The 22,512-nt window shown below is 46.1% G+C and overlaps 1 protein-coding gene and 1 pseudogene across 3 annotated transcripts in view; one reads left to right on the forward strand and one right to left on the reverse strand.

Moving 5' to 3' along the window:
• Nucleotides 1–22,512, reverse strand: part of MCAM (melanoma cell adhesion molecule) — a 120,062-nt gene that overhangs the window by 48,884 nt on the left and 48,666 nt on the right. For all 3 annotated transcript variants that reach the window (XM_040325519.1, XM_040325518.1, XM_040325517.1), the window contains exons 4-6: nt 17,204–17,271; nt 5,240–5,327; nt 995–1,174 (exon numbers count right to left, since the gene is read on the reverse strand). In XM_040325519.1, coding sequence (XP_040181453.1) covers nt 995–1,174; nt 5,240–5,327; nt 17,204–17,271 — 336 coding nt within the window. The remainder of the gene's footprint in view (nt 1–994; nt 1,175–5,239; nt 5,328–17,203; nt 17,272–22,512) is intronic.
• Nucleotides 2,408–2,557, forward strand: LOC120916628 (annotated as a pseudogene).

A 22,512-nucleotide genomic window follows, 5' to 3' on the forward strand; every position in this document is an offset into this window, starting at 1 on the left:
CCCAAGGGCCACCGTCCACCGGGTCAGTAGGGGGCCCCATGAGAGGCTCCTGGGATCCTGTGATAATAAAGCGGTAGTAAACTTTCCTGACATTACTACTTTTTAGAGGCCCTGGGGTAGGTTATGCCACAATGTACAAGTATGCACAGCATATTAGCACATTAGTGTACACTTCAATTTTCAGACTGAGCCCTCCAGTGCTGCGATGAATCAGGTGGGGCCCGGGCACTTCCATCTTCACCCGGTCTTCCTTCTGGGTTCTGTGCCTTTGGTCACTTGCCTTGGCTGGGCTGCGTTCATGTCATTCCCACGCATTTATTTATTATTTATTACACCCCATTCACACCTCCGCGACAAAATGCCCGATGCCGGCCGCTCGTGCCGCTGGAGGGGAGAATTCCCATTGCTGTCTATGAGATGGTTCACATCTCATAGACGCCATACACCTGCGGCATGAAAAAAGTCCCGGACCCTTTTTTTCAGGCGGCATTGGCGTTCGGCCATACAAAGCAATAGGAAGGATTTGTAAAAAAAAAGTTACACTATTCGCGGCAAAATACGCCGCGTACGTGGCGTTACTTGTCGCGGAGGTGTGAATGCAGCCTAAAAGGCCCCACCAAAATCCTCAGCACCAGGCCCATGATGTTCTTAATCTGGCCCTGTGCGGGCGGGTGGCTTATTAGAAGCTATCGGCCCCCACCTCATGTGATTGAGTAAAGGGGAATTCCACTACTTAGTTACAAAAAAAAAGAATGTACACATGAAATATAAATTTACCATATTTAGTCAATGACGTCACATAGGTGGCCCTGCACCTTTGTTTACTTTGGCATCAGGAACCCAGAGATGTCATTTAGAGAGAAGGAATGGAGAAATTCATGCAGCCTTTATCTCTTACTAAATTGATCTCACTGATTGCTAATTTCACTCTCGTTGCAGAACATAATGTCAAATAACGATTGAATAGAGTGCCATGTACATAAAACCTACTCACAATGCACTGTGATATTTTTTCTCTCAGATTCCAGCATATGATCCCCCAATGGAAGACTGTATGAGACATCACAGTAAAATAAAGCACTGGCATCCGACTGCTGCACAGGGGCCAGTAAAATACTATACACTGTGATTAAATCATCAGATCCTGTTGCGACCCGAGTATGAATTTTAACACCTATGTGGAGACAAAATCAGAAGAATATATTTTAAGTGAGGTAAATCATACAAGTCACATGTTTGTTTTTTTACATTTTTATTTAATGGAAAATAAAACTACAGGCATAACACTTTTTTTGCTAGAAATCTGTATTTTTTGCTATAAAATTACTTAGAACCACCAAATATTATATATAATTTTTTTAGCAAAAAACATAGAGAATAAAATAGCGGTCGTTGCAGTATTTTATGTCACACGGTATTGGTGTAGCGGTCTTTCAAATGCAATTTGTTTGGAAAAAATACACTTCACCGAATAAAAAAAAAAGAAACAGTAAAGTTACCTCAGTTGTTTTTGTATATAGTGTATATGTTACATATTTGGGGTTATTTACTAAAGGCAAATCCACTTTGCATTACAAGTGCAAACTACAAGTGCAAAGTTCACTTGAAATTGCACTGAAAGTGCACTTGGAAGTGCAGTCGCTGTAGATCAGAGGGGGACATGCATTACAAACAGCATTTTAGCTTGCACATAATTGGATGATAAAAATCAGCAGAGCTTCCCCTCATTTCAGATATACCCCTCAGATTTACAGCGACTGCACTTTCAAGTGCACTTTGCACTTGTAGTTTGCACTTGTAGTGCAAAGTGGATTCGCCTTTCGTAAATAACCCCCTTTGTGTATAGTGTGTATATGTTACACCGAGTAAATAGATACCTAACATATTATGCTTTAAAATTGCACGCACTCATGGAATGGCGACAAACTACGGTACTTAAATCAGAGTTCCACCCATTTAAAAGTCAGCAGACACTCACCTGTCCCACGGTCCATGAGTGCACAAAGCCTCGCTCCTCTCCCCCTCCTCTCCGCCAGCATTGGAACTGTGGGCGCCCGGCTGTGGATTCACAGTTGCGCACGCACTGTGCATGCACGAGCCGCTGCGTGTTGTAAATGGCCAGGCAGAAGATTGCAGGGAGTGAGGAGGGAGAGGGGAACTTTCTTCCAGTGCCGCGGCTCCAGGGGAGGAAGTGGGAGCTGGGTGCCTGCCAAAAAAATTACATACCAGCTGTGGCATGTCAGGGGGTCACCAGTACTTAAAGCGGAAGTTCCATTTTTAAATGGCACTCTGCTTTAAAAATCTCCATAGGTTGACACTTTACATTTTAATGTCGATTACCAGTTTAGCATTACAGAGGAGGTCTTTTTTCTAGAATTATTGATCTCGCTCTAGCAATTAAGGCGATACCTTTGCGCAGTGGCAGTATCGTAGCCAATGAGGTTCAACTGAGGCTTGATTATTGCTAATTGCTCGCTTGTCGGCTTTTTGGCTAAGATCATGTGTAGTATCCGTTCTTATCAGTTGCCAGAGGAGGCGCTGTAGTTACTCCCAAGTGTAGGGAGGGCACAGACAAATCCGATGGCGTAATTGCACCTGGAAGGAAAGTCTCGGCAGTGTCAGCGTCTGGACGCCCTTAGTCGACGTCAGCAGGGCCGAGTCCCAGCCGACCAGAAGGGTGCTCCTGGTGAGGATGGGTGGCTGCACTGGGTCTGGTCTTTTTTACCGAGTCTTAGACCGGCCTTCTGGCTAGTCGGTGTAAGTACTGCCCCTGTTGGCGATCTGGTGGAGGAGCTGGGTGGCGCCATGCAAATCCGCCGGGTTGTTGGGGGTCTGGAAAGGTTAGTATCAGTGGGGGCTGCTTGCTGCAGGGCAGCTCTGCATGAGAAAACCAGGAAGGGCTCTCTATCCGGCAGGGGCTGAGGGCTGCACTGACCGGTCGAGGGGTTGGATTTGGGACTAGAAAGCCTATGGTGTATGTGCCCCTGGAGTCCACTATCCCTTTCCCCCACTTTATTTAATCTATTAGCCTATGTTTGTCATGTTTTTGTTTGTGCACGTTATTTGTTCACTGTGTGATTAGTAGAGTGCAGGTCTTTGGGCCAGCCCTGAACGTCTTGGGAGTCGGCGGACATGGCCTTCTGGCTTAGTTCACCTGCTCTCATGGGGTCTCCCTTCGGGGGAGCCCCACCTAGTACTGGGAGGGTTCTATTTCGGCAGACCCTCCAAGGAAGTTGGGTCCGTGTCGGCTTCGGTTGCTCAGACCACAGTACCTCCGTCCCCTTCTGGAGCCTAACGCCCCAGGGGATCAGGGTTTGGGTCCTTTTTCACAGGAGGACCACTTGACGTTGCACCCGTCTGCACATTTTTGTGACCACTCTTTATGTGTGTGCACATTTTTTCTGCACCAGGTGAAGTTTTTGGGTGTGTTACACACGCCATAGGCTTTTTAAAAAAAAGTGGCAGTCCAAGGGTGCCGTACAATCACTGTGAGTGAGGGTCACATTGATTTAAGGCACCACGGTCACTGCACCAGAACATGTTTTTTTTTAGCACCTGCCTCCTGGGCCGGGCCTTTTGGAATTTTTTATTCCTGGCCGGAGGGCCTGGCCATTGAATGGCCACTTTTACTCTCCTCTTCACTATCCCTTTCCCCACTTTATTTAAATTCATACCTTGTGTCACGTTTTTGTATTTTTATGTTTTGTACACGCATTAGTTTTGGGAGGGGGTGGACATGGCCTTCTGGCTTAGTTCGCCCTCTCTCATGGGATCTCCCTTTGGGGGAGCCTCACCGAGTACTTGGGCGGGTCTGTTTCGGCAGACCCTCCAGAGAAAAGGGTCCATCTGGCTTCGGCTGGATGGACCATAGTGTAAAGTACCCTGTTCCCTGTCAGGAGCCTAACGCCCTGGGGGATTCAGGGCAGGGCCCTCTGATATTAGAATGCTAGTGTACCCGCTGCACGTTTTGTGTCACCTCTTTATGTTGTGCACATTTTTTTTGGCACCGGGTGAAGTGTTTCACTCGCCATGGGCTTTCGATTAAAGTGATTAAAAAAAATAATTGCGACGATACCTCCCATGTGTCATTTGAACACATTTGTGGGTGCCACTTACGTATGCATTTTCTTTAGTGCGCAAGCACACAGGACAGGGGCGCTTTAAATTTTTATTATTTTTTTTTGTATTTTTACACTGTTATGCAACTAGTTCAAGAAGTTGTATTTAGTCCAACTTGGTACAGCAAAGCTAAGTCTTGGAGAGAGATAAGCAGCACAATGAACCAATCAGCCATGCTGTAGTGCTCATCTGCTACAAAGGAGCATGTTGATAAGAGGAGAGATTGCCTCCCCTTTACTATCCAATCACAGGCTATGGTTATGGACAAGAGTCCATAGCAGCGAAATGTCAGGTCCCCAGGCTGGCTATGTTGTCTGGCAGGGAAAAGTGTGTGTGGCGCTCAGGCTCCATAGGGAGGTGGTATGTAGACAATGGATACACAGATGCTACTAGAGTGCTCACAACAGGAGATGGAGCCAGGGCTGGCCTTTGCGGTGTGCGAGCTGTGCGGCTGCACAGGGCGCGATGGGCAACAGGGGCGCCGTGCGGCCATCGCAGCTCGCAAAATGTGAGTCGCAGCAGGGCCGGGCGGTCGGCGCTACCACTAGGCGGATTAGGAAGGCAGCCTCCTAGGGTGCACTGCCACCTAAGGGCTCCGCTGACTCTTGCCTTACCCCTTCCTCCTCATTGTCACTCCCCAGGCTCCCTGCAGAGGATAGAGGGGCCCCGGACAGCCTCTTTGTGTATGTTTAGGTGACCAGGGGGCAAGGGGCGAAGATGGGGGGGGGGCGCCACAGGATTAGCTCGCACAGGGCGCCTGAACACCTAAGGCTGGCCCTGGATGGAGCCCATCGTGGCTCCTGCAAAGATTCAAGGAAGGAAAGGCTGACCCCTGGAAGTCGCACATCTATGGTGTCCTACTACGATTGAGTGGCAACCTCAGCCTGGATTTCAACCAGGCCACGCCCCCAACATGTTTAACTCCGCCCCCAAACCTTAGTAACGGGAATCAAATGTTGTCTTGCAAGGCTGTGTAAATCGAATGAGTGAATGAATAGGAATACTTTTCAAATTCTTTGGGAAATAAAACAGTTCCCATATACAGTATGTATTTTATATTTGTATTTCACTGTTTGCCTTGAGTTCAGTTTTATTACTGCATGATTATTGTAGTACATACCGTCTTTTGCATCTCTCAGAGGTTTGTCACTCTTATACCATTTGATAACAGGCATTGGGAAACCATTCTTACTTTCACAGGTACCGATCTGCAATAAAACAACTGTGTCAGAGGGACGGTGTACTTTTTATGTATTCACATTTACAAAATGTTGCTGTAACTTCTCAGGCACACAAGTATACAGTAGAGACAATAATTTAGTAAGTTTGCTCACTTACAAAGAAATTAAGGGTCTACAATTTTTATCATAGGTGTATTTTAAATAATAGAGACTAGGGTTGTCCCGATACCGAGCATTTGTGCGAGTACTTGTACTCGCACAAATGCTCCCGATGCCTGGCCCGATACTTGGTCGGCGGCGAGCGGAGTCAGTGGGCGGAGAAAGGTACAAAAGGGCGCAACAAGTGTAAATAATGTCCATATAAACACCAATGAATTATTTATAAAAAAACGCAGAACCAAAAAACGCAGATCCAAAAAAATTATAATAATTGAACATGTAGAACTTGTAGCGAGATTGCTGTGTTCCAGATTTAAAGTGGATGTAAACCCCAATTTTTTTTTTTTATGTCACAATGTAGAGTGAGATGAAAGAAAAATCCTGGATCGCCGCACTCCTCAAAAAAAGATGTCTTTATTCAAAACATGAAAGAACAACAAAAATTCAAATGGAAAAAACAGCCAAAATTCATGCAGTCAACCAAGAAGTGGTTTAGGAAAAAAGAGCTGACATGTTTCGCATCCTGTGATGCTTACTCCTAGCTACGAGTAAGCATCACAGGATGCGAAACATGTCAGCTCTTTTTTCTTAATCCACTTCTTGGTTGACTGCATGAATTTTGGCTGTTTTTTCCATTTGAATTTTTGTTGTTCTTTCATGTTTTGAAAAAAGACATTGGGCCAGATTCAAGAAGCACTTGCGCCCGCGCAACCATAGGTTGCGCGGCGCAAGGGCTTACTTGCTCCGGTGTAACGAGTGCTCCTGATTCAGGAACCTCGTTACACCGACTGCAGCCTAGGATGTGACAGACATAAGCCTCCTTATGCCTTCACATCCCAGGCTGCATTCTTGCATTGGCCGCTAGGGGGCGCGGCCATTGTGATCGGCGTATAGTATGCAAATTGCATACTACCACCGATTCACAAAAGTTGCGCGGGCCCTGCGCACGCAAGGTACGGAGTTTCCGTACGGGAACTTTTTTTTTTTTTTTTAACAGTAAAAGTTTTTTTATTTTTTGAAGACAGACGACAAACAAACATACAAATCCATGACAGTACAAGCCACAGAGGCAACAGAATGATTGCACAAAGTCAAAGCATTTCAGCAGCTAGTTAATACATCCATGGCAAGATAGCAGACCATTTACACAGTTCCTAGGGCATATACCATAAGCAGTACAGTCGCCAGGTTCGAGGCACACCCCTGTAGGCAACCACCCCCCGGGTGTCCTCCCCGCACCACCAGCCCCCCCCGCCCCGAAGCGGGGGGAAGAGGTGGATAGGGGAGGGGTGGGGACAACGAGGAGAAGGGCGGGGGGGAAAAGCCACCCAGCCACCAGACCCCTCAGTCAGGAGCCATCACAGGGGGACCATCAACAGATAAGGTAGAAGAATCAATCCATTTCGACCAGATTTTTTCAAATTTCGCTGGACAGTTCCTGCTTTCATACGTTAACCTATATAGTGGGAGAACCCTATGAATCGTAGCGAGCCAGGAGGACACTGTGGGGAGCTCAGTGCCCCGCCATCGAAGCAGGATCTCCCTTCTGGCATAGAATAATGCAAAGGTGATGCTCAGTTTGGTGTACCTGTCACCCTAAACCTCACCCAGGTAGCTAAGGAGGAACACTTTCGGATCCAGCACAAATTCTACCCCACTGCGGTCCGCTAGGACCTCCGCCCCCCCCCCCCCCAGTATGAGGCTAGCCCGGGGCAGGACCAGACCATATGAAGGAACGAGCCCGTATCCCCCAGGCACCTAGTGCACCTGGGGCTCCTAGAGGGGTAGATCTTAGCCAGTCTCTGCGGGGTATAGTAGGCCCGGTGCAAAAATTTTAGTTGTATGAATCGGTCTCTAGAGGCAATCATAGACGGAAGAAAGGAAGAGACACATTCCTCCCAAATCTCCTCGTCTAGATCTGGGATGTCAGCAGTCCATTTGGCCAGGACCCCCGCCGTGTTCGTGTCGTACGCCACCGTGAAACGCAGGTATAGGGACGAAAGGGGCTTCCCCATGACACCCGAGATCAGGAGGCGCTCAATCGAATCCGACTCGAGCGTCACCGGTTCCGGGAATTGGGCCGCGAGTGCGTGCCTGAGCTGCGCATACCGAAAAGCGAGGGAGGATGGAACCTTGTGGAGCCGGCTCAGCTCCTGAAAGGGCATCACCACGCCCCCCGGCATAATATGCCGGAGGGTAAGGATGCCCCGCCGAGCCCAGACCACCGGGTCGGGGACCGTGTTCAGGTGCGGGAGAAGAGGGTTACCCCAAAGCGGGGTGTGCGGGGAGACCGCGTTGGGCTTCAACATTCGAGCCCTGGAGGTCGCCCACACCCGAATAACTGTCACCATGGGCCCCGTGACGGAGGGGTGGGCCCTGCGCCCCCGAAATACCAGGTTGGATAAGGCAGCGTAGGATCCCAGGACAGCCGCCTCTAAGGTGACCGCCGGGTTCTGTCGTGGCTGAGAGAACCACCACCGGACCGTCACTAGGACCGCCGCCCAGTAGTATGCAATAAAGTTGGGGAGAGCCAACCTACCCCCGGACAGAGGAAGATAGAGGGAGCGTTTCGCAACCCGGGGAGGACTACCCGCCCACACGAACGACACTACTATACTGTCCAGACGTCGAAAGAAGGACTTCGGGATAATAACAGGGGTCTGGCGGAAGAAATATAGCAATTTGGGGAGTATAACCATTTTTATAAGGTTTCCCCGTCCTACCGGTGAGAGGGGGAGAGCACGCCACGTCGCACAGCGTTTGGTCAGGTGGTCTAGCGTTGGGAGGATGTTCTTCTCCATGTATGACCCCGACTCGAGACCCACCCTTACCCCCAGATAGGTGAATTCGTCCACCCATCGTAGAGAAGTGTGAGTGTCGGTGCGGATCAGCGAGGGGTGGAGCGGGAGCAACACCGACTTGTCCCAATTTATTCGCACTCCCGAGAAACGCCCAAACGTCTCAAAATGCGCCAGCGCATTACGGAGAGATGCAGAAGCATCTGCCAAATACAGCAGAGCATCGTCGGCATAGAGCGAGAGTTTCTCCTCAAGAGGACCCACCTTAACCCCTCGGACCCCCGGGTCTCGTCGGATGTGCGCGGCTAGCGGCTCCAAAGCCAGGGCAAATAATGCCGGTGACAGTGGGCAGCCCTGTCTGGTCCCCCTCTCCAAGGAGAAGGAAGGAGACAGGGTCCCGTTGGTGCGAATCCGTACGGCGACTTTAGCATAAGGCTGCTCCTGCTAATAGCAGGCGCAACCAATGCTAAAGTATAGCTGCGCTTCCCGCTCGCGACGTTCAAATTTTACGTTGTTTACGTAAGTGAACTGTGAATGGCGCTGGACGCCATTCATGTTCACTTAGAAGCAAATGACGTCCTTGCGACGTCATTTGCCACAATGCACGTCGGGAAAGTTTCCCGACGGAGCATGCGCTGTTCGCTCGGCGCGGGAGCGCGCCTAATTTAAATGATTCCCGCCCCCGGCGGGATCATTTACATTAGGCGCCCTTACGCAGGGCTAATTAGCATAGCGCCCGCGCAATTTACGGAGCAATTGCTCCGTGAATCGCGGGCAAAGCGCAATATTTGCGTGGGCGCAGAGAAAAATTTTTGCTCTTTGCCCACGCAAATATTGCGCCAATCTACCTGAATCTGGGCCATTGTTTTTTGAGGAGAGCGGCGATCCAGGATTTTTCTTTCATCTCATGGTAATTGAGCACAGCCAGCACCCTCTTGGTTTGTTGGGACAGAAGCAATGGGGATTGATTGTTTTTAGAGCGGTATACTTTTCTTCATCACAATGTAGAGTATAAGATTTCCTATAATCTGTGCCGTCTTGCCACACAGAGTTAATACAGCTCTGAGCTCTGATCCTCTTCTATTGTTCAGTGAAAATTAACAGACTTCCAGATAAAAACCTGTCTAAATAAAAAGTCCTTTCCTCTCTCCTTGCTTTGAGTGACAGGTTATTTACATATCTAGCTTGGACATGTTTATCATATGTTATGTTATGTTTATCATAATATGAGGTGATCCACAGTATAAAAAGTGAGAAATCCACCCCTCCCCCACATAACACATCCTGGTAATATACAATGACCTGTGGATCACCTCATATAGAGATTTGACACATCACGCCTTCACACTGGAGCGATGTTTGTATGTTTTAAACAGCTTAGATGCCCGGCCGCTGCCTTCATTCATAGCTGTGTGTGTACTTGCCTGCATGCACTGTTTTACCTTGCAAAGCTTTTAAAAAAAACGGTATTACACTATCCCCATTTTTGTCGCTCATTGCGATGGAGCCGTTTTTAATTTTTCCAGATTGAATGATTGGAACACACAGTTTTTTCACCAAGGTGCGATCTGTGTTGGATTTATTGGGAATTAATCTTATTTGGGAGAGATTGTATCAAGAAGGATCCTGAGAGAATCTTTATATGCCTGAAGGTCAAATATGGCCGCTTAAATCTGGCGAGCACATTTTGATTGTCACTTCGGGTGAAGCACTTTAATATGCACGTTGCACTTTCTGAGAGCACGGTGGTTGGAGCTTAAATCTAGAACACAGCAATCTCCCTACTAGTTCTACATTTGCAATTATTTGAATTTTTTTGGATCTGCGTTTTTTGGTTCTGCGTTTTTTTATAAATAATTCATTGGTGTTTATATGGACATTATTTACACTTGTTGCGCCCTTTTGTACCTTTCTTTCACAGTTGTATTAGTCACTTACTCGTAATTTTTTATTGCTAATCTTGAATTTTTATTGTTATTGGTGCCATTTCCCACATTTCTCTATTATCAGTGGGCGGAGAGGGCGGTGGCGTCAGTAGGCGGATCGGGCCGCCTCAGTGGCCGGCAGTGTTGCCAGCCGTCCGTATTTTTACGGACAGTTTGTAAAAACTGGCACTTTTTTCCCCCGCTCGTAAATGTCCGTGGTTGCAGAAATGTGCCAGTATAAAATAGCTGAGATCGGTTCGGCTTGGAGCTGCGCATGGAGATTGGAGATAGGGGGTGATGGTGGTGGCTGCGGTGGCACCGCAGAGGGGGATGGAGGCAGGGGGAGATTTGAGGCAGGGGGTGTTGGTGGCACCGCAGAGGGGGATGGTGACACCGCAGAGTGTGGGGGATGGAGACAGGGGTTGTTGGTGGCACCGCAGAGGGGGATGGAGGCAGGGGGTGATTGGAGGCAGGGGGTGTTGGTGGTATCGCAGAGGGTGGGGATGGTGGCATTGAGATGGAGACAGGGGTTGTTGGTGGCACCGCAGAGGGGGATGGAGGCAGGGGACGATAGAGGCAGGGGGTGATTGGAGGCAGGGGGCCTGGGGGAGATTGGAGGCGGAGGGAGATTGTGGCACCGCAGAGGGGGGTGAAGGCAGGGGGTGTTGGTGGCAGAGGGGGATGGAGGCAGGGGGTAATGTGACTAAACAATTTGCCCTTATTATATATCGAAAATAACAAAAATATGTTTTTTTACCTTAATATCTACCTTAAATTACATTGCTATTTGCCTAGTGTACTTGTTTGTAGCCTAAATACTGAAATTTGCACCTAAAAATTAAATTTAGTAACTTTTGTGAAATGGCAGTAAAAATGTGGCTGCGCCAGTAAATTTCGGGTGTCGTGCCAGTAAATTTCAATCTGGTAGGTTGGTAACACTGGTGGGAGGAGCGGGCAAATGGATTCATTGGGCGAAGAGGGCGGGCGGCGTCGGTGGGCAGAGCAGTCACCGTCAGCTTGAACATTCCGACGCCCATCTTGGCACACCCTGCACTTGGCCACAGTAATATAGTTTGGGGCTGGGTGTAACAAGATGTCTGTTGATACTTACTGATGCAGAGTGCAGGGTGTACCAAGATGGGCGCTGCAGCATAGCAGCAATGTAATTTATTGCTGCATTTCAGTGCCTGCCCATAAGTGCCAGCCACCTGTCACTGCCAGCCACCTGTCAGTGCCATCAGTGCCCATAAGTGCCACCTATCAGTGCCAGCCACCTATCAGTGCACATAACTGCTGCCAATCAGTGCCAGGCACCTGTCAGTGCCATCAGTGCCCATAATTGCTGCCTATCAGTGCCATCAGTGCCACCTTTCAGTGCCGCCCATCAGTGCCAGCCAACTGTCAGTGCCCATAGGTGCCACCTATCAGTGCCCATCAGTTAGTGCCATCTATCAGTCCCCATCAGTCAGTGCCACCTATCAGTGCCCATCAGTCAAACGGTCACATGGCATTAAAAAAAAGTATCTGTAATCAGTATCGGCGAGAACATGAAAAAAAGTATCCGTACTTGTACTCGGTCCTAAAAAAGTGGTATCGGGACAACCCTAGTTAGTACTTAAGTTGAAGTACAATGTTGTTTTATACTGTATGTAGACACTTTTTAATAAAGACTTAAATAATAATAGCTGGCCAGGCTGAAAAAGACACACGTCCATCATGTTCAGCTTCTAGCAAACTCCTGCAATTTTTGTTCCCCATCGAATTTTACTTCTTATTTTAAGTATAAAAATCTGTGTATGCAGCACGATATTTAAACTAAGATGACATGTAGTCAATAACAGTATAGAACAGTACATTCTAGTGTATTATTGTCCATTACACAATCAATATGCTCACAGAGTTAGGTTACACTAGGTGTGTCTGGAAAGGTGCTTAGAAACATTACTAGTGAAAAGAAGCATCAAAAAGATTTCTAATATGGAGGTCTATATGATTCCCACTATTCCTTGAATTCTCAACATCTAATACAGAGATATTAAGAGGGACATATCATATGATTTTTCTAAATTTAAACATATCACATCAATACATCAATAGCATTTTCATCATCCAGGTTTAAATATACATAAAAAAAAAAAAACACAGACACCTAATGATGGCATAATTGGGTCTAAAAATAAGATAGGTATTGAAAACAGAAAGCAGGTTCATGAGGAGGGAGGATAGAACCAGGAAAGGCAAAATATAGGTTTAGCTTTAATTTAGTTTTAAAATGATTCTAAGTCTTCGGTCACACTGAATGCGGCTTTGAAATTGTGCGTCTTTACTTGAAATTGCACCATTTCTAAGCCGCATGTCAACTACTTCAGGTGCGATTTGGAAGGCATCTGTGCAACTTCATGCACAGATGTCTATGCAAGTCGCACCTGAACTTACAAAAAGTAGTGCAAGAACTACTTTCAAAATAGGTGTGACTCCGGTAGAGTCAGAGTCGCACCAATTTGACTGCTTCGATTTGCGCACAGTAGGGTGTGTGTGACTTGTCATGTGATTTGAAAGTAGCACTGGTGTGACCGAGGGCTAAAGGCTCACCTTTTCGATTTTCAAAAATAACAAACATGTCATAATTACTGCTCTGTGTAATGGCTTTGCACAGAGCAGATTCGATCTTCCTCTTCTCGGGTCCCCAGCCGACGCTCCTTGCCCCTCCCTCCTGCAAAGTACTCATTAGTAAGACACTTGTTATGGGGGCACTTGTGCATGCTTCTCCTGAGTCCATGAGACATAGAAGAAGAAGGTGGCGGCACTTCCAGGCATAAAAAAGTTACTTTATTGTAGATCCAATTAAAAACAAGGACAGCAGATGTTCAGCAGATGCGTTTCACACACCTGTGCTTAGTCATTGACTAAGCACAGGTGTATCAAACCCATCTGCTGAACATTTGAGCTAGCTGCATGTCATGTCTTGTCCTCGTTTTTAATTGGATCTACACTAAATTAACTTTTTTATGCCTGGAAGTGCCGCCACCTTCTTTCTATTCTGCATCTTTTGGCTTTGGACCTGAGGCTGGCACCTGGCTTGCTTTACAGTAGTATGGACTTTACGGGTTACCTGGAGCGATACAGCTTCCCTGCTTCATGTCATGAGGCTTATGACATCATGAGGCCTATGACATCATGACATCATTTAACAAAATAATATGTAAAGTGGAGGGAAACTTCAGAATGGCAAAGATATTTTCATTACAAATTATGTGAAAAGGCTGCAGTTCCTCTTGTCTAGCTGTGTAACAGTGATAGACAGAAGCCGTCACCAACACCCGATCACACAGACTCTTACCCTAAGGTAATACCTTATCAGCAGCTAGTATTATCTGATGGCAGTCTCAGCAATCCCCCACTCCAAGGATATCACCTTCCTACGCATTTCGTCATCGGATGACATTGTCTGGTCGATGATGAAACGCGTAGGGAGGAGTTGGAACGTCTGACGCGATTACGAGCTGAGACGCAGCGACCATTTTGTTGGTTGGAAACGCTGGTCGTTTCTTCATGCCTGTATTCTTAATATGAAAATGTGAGTTTTATTCTTCGTTTCTAATAAACATTATTTGGGATGTCTGTGAGGTTTCTTCCATTTATGTTTTGAGAATACCATTGCCCTGGTGAAAAGCACCTATTGACATTTCGTGTGGGCTGTTGATGGAATATATCTCTGAACTGGCATCCATTATCTGGTATCATTGCTAATCTGGCTCAGAGGGAGGTGATATCCTTGGAGTGGAGGATTGCTGAGACTGCCATCAGATGATACTAGCTGCTTATATGTTATTACCTTAGGGTAAGAGTCAGTGTGATTCGGTGTTGGTGACAGCTTCCATCTATCACTGTAACACAGCTTAAAGGGGAGGTTCACCCTAAAAACGACTTTCTATTATTACATTGGCCCCCCACATTACAATACAATTATGCCTATTATGTTTTTTTTTGTGCTGTACATACCTTGGTACAGCTAATTCACCCGTGGCTTCCGGGTTGCGAGTCCCGCGGGAGTGGGCGTTCCTAACATGCTGTTGATTGACGTGATGACCAAAAACGAGCTCCCCCAGTCGCGTAAGCTGTGTCTCCTTTCGGCAATCGTGACGCAGCTTACGCGACGGGGGGAGCTCGTTTTTTGTCATCACGTCAATCAACAGCATGTTAGGAACGCCCACTCCCGCGGGACTCGCAACCCGGAAGCCACGGGTGAATTAGCTGTACCAAGGTATGTACAGCACAAAAAAAAAACATAATAGGCATAATTGTATTGTAATGTGGGGGGCCAATGTAATACTAGAAAGTCCTTTTTAGGGTGAACCTCCCCTTTAAGAACATCTACTTGAATGTTTACACATTTTTAAATTTTAACACAGACTTTATTTATTACAGCGCTGCACCATTACCACTTGTTACTGTTTATTGTTCCCAACAATACTGTGCTAGCTGCTATATGATAGGATTTATATTCACCCAAGCACAAGAAATTTGTATTTTTTTTTAAACTGACAGAGTACTACTGATCTCAAGTCAAGTGATTTCTGCACTTAAGTAACCTGTAAACAATTTTTCTATATCTGTAATGTTTCCAAGTGAACGCCGGTATGATCCAATTTATCTTATCTACCCATCTTGTCTCATCGCTGTGGTTTGTCAGCAGTTGCTACCAGTTATGGGACCCCAACTTGCCAGAAGAACATTTCATCTGCATGAATCACCAAACTGGGGACTGTGCCAGGATACTTCTATGATGCTTCCAGGACTGTGACACACTTCCACTCTGTTCAGATTAATGAGGAGGATCCGGTTAACATTCACCTTATTCATAGTGTCATTCTGGGAAAGAATGTGTGAATGGCATGATGGACATAAAAGGTAGATGGGCATATCTATGGAACTGATGTTCATTAAGTGCATTACATAACACAAATAAATAAATAGATAAAATATACAACAACAGGGGCGTCATTAGGCCCGGGCTTGGGGGGCTGGAGCCCCCGAATGGGACCCAGAAAAAGCCCCAAGTCTATTGAACGATGCTTTGTATTGTTGGCCCCGAGCGCCGGGGCCCGGGACCGATCGGATCGCGGCTGTGGCCGAGTGAGGCCGAGTGCGGCCGAATGTAGCTGGGGCCGAGTGAGGCCGAGTGCGGCCGAATGTAGCTGGGGCCGAGTGAGGCCGAGTGCGGCTGGGGCCGAGTGAGGCCGAGTGCGGCTAGGGCCGAGTGAGGCCGAGTGAGGCCGAGTGCGGCTGGGGCCGAGTGAGGCCGAGTGCGGCTGGGGCCGAGTGAGGCCGAGTGCGGCTGGGGCCGAGTGTGGCCGAGTTCGACCGATTGCGACTGGGGCCGAGTGCCATAGGTCCTGCCTTCTGGAGCCTGCAGCGCCAATGCCAGGAGGACCATGGGACGTGTGACATGCGTCCATCATAGCCTGCAGAGTCTCCAGAAGGCAGGGATTCCAAATGCACCCGCCGAACAATATCTCTACTCGGGCGGGCGGCTCTTCTTCCTCTCCTCCTCGGCATGACAGTACTCGCCTCCTCCTCGGCATGGCAGCTCCTCTCCTCCTCCATGGCATGGCAGCTCCTCTCCTCCTCCACAGCATGGCAGCTCCTCTCCTCCTTCTAGGCATGGCAGCTCCTCTCCTCCTCCACGGCATGGCAGCTGCTCTCCTCCTTCTCAGCATGGCAGCTCCTCTCCTCTCTGACAGTGACAAGTGACTAATTGCCTGCTCCCTGCTGTGACCGCACACCACGGCTGAGCTCAGGTAAGTCAGTGTGTGTATCTATGCCATTGTCAGTAGGTCAGTGTGTGTTAAGGTCATGCAGGTCAGTGGTCAGTGTATGTAGGTCAGTGCCAGCCCCAAAAAACGCTACGCTACGCCACATACAACACCCTCCGGTTTCCGACTTTGGACTTCGGGCTGAAGCCCCTGGTCTTTTTGCCACCTAGCAACGCCCCTGACAACAGAATTGCAGAGGGTTGCTTCTATGTTGACATTTATGTGTAAAGAACTGGTGAACGGCAAAGTTTCTGTAGCTAGTGAGCCTTGTAAGTTCAGGGCTGGCTATTTGTGAGGCTCGGGGGAGAGTACAATGGCTATATGATGGATATATAATGGCTATGTACTAAACTCTTGAGAAAATTCACTTTCAATGTCCAACGTCCCTTGCAAAGTGAACAGTCTATTTACCTTTAGTAAATCAATCCATCCTCTTTGTCTTCTTTTTGCTTCTTAACCAGTTGCCGACCGCCTCACACTGATTTACGTTGACAGAATGACAGGGGCAGGCAAATTGGCATACCTGTACGTCCCTTTAAATTTGCCACCTAGCGCGTACGCCGCGCTAAGCGGGAGCGTGGCTGTGGGTCCCGCAAACTCGATTTTTGCCCGCGACTGTCACGGAGCGGCAGAAGCTAACCCCTATTTTGTAGACGCTATAACTTTTGCACAAACCAATCAATATACATTTATTGCAAAAAAAAAATCACCAAAAATATGTAGAATACATATCGGGCTAAACTTTGGAAGAAATTCGTTTTTTTATAAATTTTTGGGGAATATTTATTATAGCAGAAATAAAAAATGTTGCTTTTTTTCAAAATTGTCACTCTTTTTTTAGTTATAGCGCAAAAAATAAAAACTGCAGAGGTGATCAAATACCACTAAAAGAAAGCTCTATTTGTGGGGAAAAAAGGACGCCAATTTTGTTTGGGTACAACAGCGCAACTGTCAGCTAAAGCGAGGCAGTACAGAATCGCAAAAAATGATCTGGTCAGGAAGGGGGTAAACCCTTCCGGGCTGAAGTGGTTAATTATTTTTGACAATTCTGAAAGATGCCTGAAGGAAAACACTTTATGTTGGTCTTTTTCGCCTTGTGATATTCTTTTACTGTTCAGAGAGGATTTCGTTTGACCCTATTTACCGTACTTCTCTTTATATACAGTAGATATAAAATGCTAATACCATTTTGCTTTTACATTTACCTGGACTGCTTCATCTGTCACTTGTATTCCATTCTGTTCCATTTTAAGTTCTGGTTCTGATGGACTCTCTAAATAAAGAAACAAACAAATGAAACATGCACTATAATCAAGCATGCAGTTACAACATATTTGAACATACAACATATTTAAAGAAATATGCATTTACCAAACCAACTAACCAGCAGCAGATACTTTAAACTAAATTGGCCACTGGCCATTGGACTGAAAAGCGCTTTGGAAGCGCTGCAACACAGGAGTTTTTATCCCCTTTTTTGGGACTTAAAGCGTTGCAAAAGTGCTGAGTGCCGCTTGTTTTAAAACAAGCTGCGCTTTACTGCGAACCCAGTGTGAAAAGGGTCAACTGCTAGTCTATTTGCCTCTAGTAAATCAACCTCACAGCTTTTCATACAGTCTGGATCAATGCTGGACAACTTTCTTGATGTAGCGGGCCTCAAATGCGGCCTCTAACATTGCTAAATGACCACAAGTAACATTTAGTGAATGCTTCAGGAGATAGTCATAGACGCGAGATGCATTACATTCAGGGCTCAAGTCCTGCGGGAACGCATGGGAACGGAGTTCCTGCACTTTTTTCACAGCAGGAACTCAGTTCCCTTTGCAGGACTAGAGCAGCCGAGCCGCCCGAGCCAATCCTTCACTAAGCGGCGATGCCCAGCTCGAGTCACTGTCAGGGGCAGGGACAGGCGAACCTTAGTAATCCTTTATGTTACTGGCCGCTTCCTGTATATGGATTCATCAGGTAGTGTGCAGGTATTCCGTCACTTCCTCGATGCAGCAATGTCTCCTGGGAGCTTTTGTCATTGTTCCCAGGAGACATTGCAGAGGTCTGCCGCGAGTTATCGCGGGATTTAAAAATAACTTGCAGGTAACTTGCGAATACCCGCACACTACCCGATGAATCCATATACAGGAAACGGCCAGTAACATAAAGGTTTACTAGGGTACAGTGGATCGAAAAAGCGGTTTGCTAATTATGCATATGAGCGTATCATTTTTTTTTTTTGTGGGGGAGTGGATCTTGGGTGGGAGTTCCCACACTTTTTTCCCCAGGACTTGACCCCTGATTACATTACTGCTACAGATCATTGTGTTTACACATTGATGCTTCCACTTTTTCGGTCTCTACAGCCCTTTTTAATATACATTTTAGAGATCATGAGGTGCCAGATTGCAGAAAGGTATGTTTATATCTTTATGCAGCAGCCATCTTACTTATCCAGCACAGTATCTAAAAAAATGTTTTTTCAGAGTTATTTTAATTTCCTAAGAAATATTTTTTTTTAAAACCATTAAAGGTTGCAATTTATCTCTATATATCCTATTTAATTTATTGGAAACAATGCTTTTCATACAGTCTGGATCAATGTTGGTCGACTTTCTTGATCTAGCAGGCCTCAAGTGCGGCCTCACCATTGCTAAAGGACCACAAGTAAGATTTAAGCCTCGTACACAAGACCGGTTTTATCGGCAAGAGTAAACCGAACGTGTGTACGAGGCTTTCAGGTTTCTCGTCGGGAAATCTGACCAGAATCTCGACAAGAAAAATAGAAAACCTGCGCTCTATTTTCTCGTCGAGATTCTTGACAGCCTGTTTCCCGACGAGAAACCCGAGAGTGTGTATACTTACCTGTTGCCGTGGAAACCCGCGCATGCTTGAAATGACTTTGACGCACGGGCGGTAGCTTCCACGGCATAGCAAGATGCAAGAAGCAAGATGGCGGCGACGGCATCGAATGTGACGAGCGCATGCTCGTCATACCCGATTACGTCACCGCGTTCTTGCCTTTCAAGAGAACCGCGGTTCTTTTGAAAAGGTCAGTGTGCACACTCGGGCGGCAAGAGATTCTTGCCAAGAATCTTGTGGGGAAAAACAACGTTTTTTTCCTGACGAGATTCTTGCCCGTGTGTACGAGCCCTAAGTGAATGCTTCAGGAGATTGTAATGAACGGAAAATGCATTTTTCAGAGTTCAGCTTTATTTTAATTTCCTAGGCAATATTTTTCTTTCTTTAATTCAGTGTTCACTCATTATTTCCTTTTTTTATTAATTAAATATTAGTAACCTCATCCTGAGGAACTAAAATGGTTTCCTTTTCTGCCTTATAGCTACAACTGTCCTACTAAGTGAAACATGCTTTCTTTTATTCTGGGAGATTTTGTTCCCACAGCAGTCTATTTTCTACACAGCATTAGCTCCAAATATTCTTTCAAAATTCCCATTTGGTTCCCATGTCTCTAACAGTACATTACCAGTCAACAAGATCGCTTCTCTGACTTGATTAGACTTTACTTTCCAAAACATGATCCTTTTTGTAAACCTCTTTTTGTTTATTACCAACTCAAATGTTACCATATTGCGTTCATGGTTACCCAAATGTTCCCAGAATTGCACATCAAATACCTAAATCCCCATCTTCAATCTACCAGTTGATGTCTGAATATAGGAAATCGTTCATGACAAGGGCTACATTTGTTTGCTTTCTTTTCAATTAGTAGCAACTTTTGCATTGTTTATATGAGCTAGCTTGTAACAAACCCCAAATAACTACTTAGGACAGCGGTTCTCAACCTTCTAGTGCCGTGACCCCTTGTTAAAATTTTCGAAGTTGTGGGGACCCCTATTGCCGCGTACAGACAAGACCGTTTTTAATGTCATGGAAAAAACATAGTTTTTCTAGACGTGATTCTTGTCAAGCCTGCCTTGCATACACACGATCATGAAAAAAAAATGCTCGAGCAAAGCGCGGTGACGTACAACACGTACGATGGCACTATGCAAATTCTGGTGCAGCTGTGCACGGTACACAATCAGCTTCTAACTTTAGCTTGTTCAACTAAACTTTGACAATAAATCCTAGAAGCTGAATGGTTTCTGTGCACAAATCCACCAGATTTTGAACTCTCCAGTTTTAGTAAATCAATCCCTTCTGTTTCACTGTCACAGTCTTGCTGACAGATTACCCTATCTGTCCTAATAATAGATTCCCTTCACCAGTCCTGTTTCCCCTGTCCTACTATTCTCGCTGCAGAAGTCATTCCACCAGCTGCCAGGGGACATATCCTGCTGCAGAACTTTCCACCTCTGAATTTACACCCTTAAAGTAGAACAACGGGCAGTGGCAGAGGAACGTCCCACCCCGTTGTTATGACAACATAGATAACACAGTGTGCGCGCTCTCTCTTTCTCTCTCGTGCTGCTTGTTTAATAAGAAGTAAGGGCTTTGTGCCCTTTTTGAACATGGCGCGGTAAACAGCTGTGATCGCGTCATTTCCGTTTTTTGCGCACAGTCTCCTGGGAAATGATGACACTAATTTCCCAGGAGTCTGTGCGGCTTAGTGAGCAGGAGAAGGACCGCGGTCCAGGAAGAAGGCAGATTAGAAATTCTGCCTAGCAACAAGCTAATCCAGGGAAGTAAAACCTTTTTCTTTTTTTTTTTGGCATAACTGTATTAAACGGATTAAAAGGAACATATTAATGAAAAGTGTGATTTTAGGGTGGAGCTCCGTTTTAATTAAGTGAAATCTCATTAAAAATATAGCCAATCTTATACTGGTGAGCAGGGCCACTGATAGGGGGGTACCACTGGTCCTCCTGTAGGGGGCAGGGCACAGAGAGGGGCCCAAACAGCAGGGGGAGTCGGATGTGAGCATGACAGGGAGGGGAATTGGTGCTAGGGTGGGGGGAAATTACAAGAATGATTCCCTTGGTGGCTCTCTGCTGCAGCTGAAAGCTGTTTTTTCCCCCTCTCCCTCCCGCTGGCTTTCAGCTGCTGCAGGGTGTGCCCCCCTGTGTGCTCCCCCTGCAGCGCTATGGCTTCCCTCTCAATTCTGTGTCCATTCATAATTGAAGCATAGTAAACTGTGTTCACTATGTGTTTCAGTGTGTGGTTGAACAGGAAATATCTTTAGTGCAGCTAAGGCTACAGAAAAATGGAATTGAAGAACCTGTGTCCTCTCTTCTTTTCTCTGTCTCAAAGGTGAGATGTTAGGGGTCTAAACACAAGTCCCCCAAGTTGCATTATAAATAAATAAATAATGCAAACAATAGTAACAAATTGTAAAAATAAATTTAAAAAAATTGTAAAAAAAAATATTTTAAATAAAATTATTTAAAAAAATTGTAAAAAAATCATAAAAAAAATGATGGGATCATTCACACAGGTTCTCTGACCTATGCAGTGTAAATGAGTGTGTTTTTTTGTGTGCAACTGGAGCTGTATGTTATTCTTAGAGGATGCAGCAGCTGTATGAACATAGCCACAGGTCCTAATATGACAGGTGTGCAGATGAGTGGCCCCAAATGCGTACTGTTATGCCGCATACACACGATCATTTTTCGGCATTAAAAAAAACAACGTTTTTAAAAACGTCATTTAAAATGATCGTGTGGGCTTCACATCGTATTTCGGCTTCTGAAATGTCTTTTTTCGGGTTGTAAAAAATGATCGTGTGTGGGCCAAAACGACGTTTCAAACCCGCGCATGCCCAGAAGCAAGTTATGAGACGGGAGCGCTCGTTCTGGTAAAACTACCGTTCATAATGTAGTAAGCACATTCATCACGCTGTAACAGACAGAAAATCGCGAATCGTCTTTTACTAACAAGTAACCAGCTAAAGCAGCCCCAAGGCGAATAGAACTTCCCCTTCAGAGTGCCTTTATATGTGTTGTACATCACCGCGCTTTTTTCATCATTTTTTAAAAACGATGGTGTGTGGGCAACGTCGTTTTTAATGATGAAGTTGGAAAAACGTAGTTTTTTGGACAGGATGAAAAACAACGGGTTTTTTTTCATGCCGAAAAATGATTGTGTGTACGCGGCATTAGTGTTTTGAGGCCATACACCTGCATCCACATGTATGTCAAATTAGGACCTGTGGCGGTGTTTGTACAGCTGCTGCGTCCCCATATGCGGAACATATGCTGCCTGCACACAGCAATAGCCACATATAAAAAAACACTGATTCACATTGTACAGGCCACAGCACCTAAGTGAATGAGCCCCATGGTTTAATTTACACACAGGACTCTACCGATGGAGGAGTAGAACTCTTCCAAGAAAGAACTATGGTTTTCCTATCATAAAAAAATAAGTAAGGTCTGTATAGCTATAGTAGGGGCCAAATCATCCACCAACCCGAGCATTCAATGCCTTATAGAATTACTTAGAGAGATAGTGGTTACCTCCTGTATACACATCAAAATATCCTTCCAACATTTCTGTATACCAGGACAATCCCAGAAGATATGCATACAGTCAGCCCCCCTTCCAGAACAACGCCAGCAAGAAG

Source organism: Rana temporaria, chromosome 10, assembly GCF_905171775.1.
Source record: "Rana temporaria chromosome 10, aRanTem1.1, whole genome shotgun sequence".
Taxonomy (NCBI): domain Eukaryota; kingdom Metazoa; phylum Chordata; class Amphibia; order Anura; family Ranidae; genus Rana; species Rana temporaria.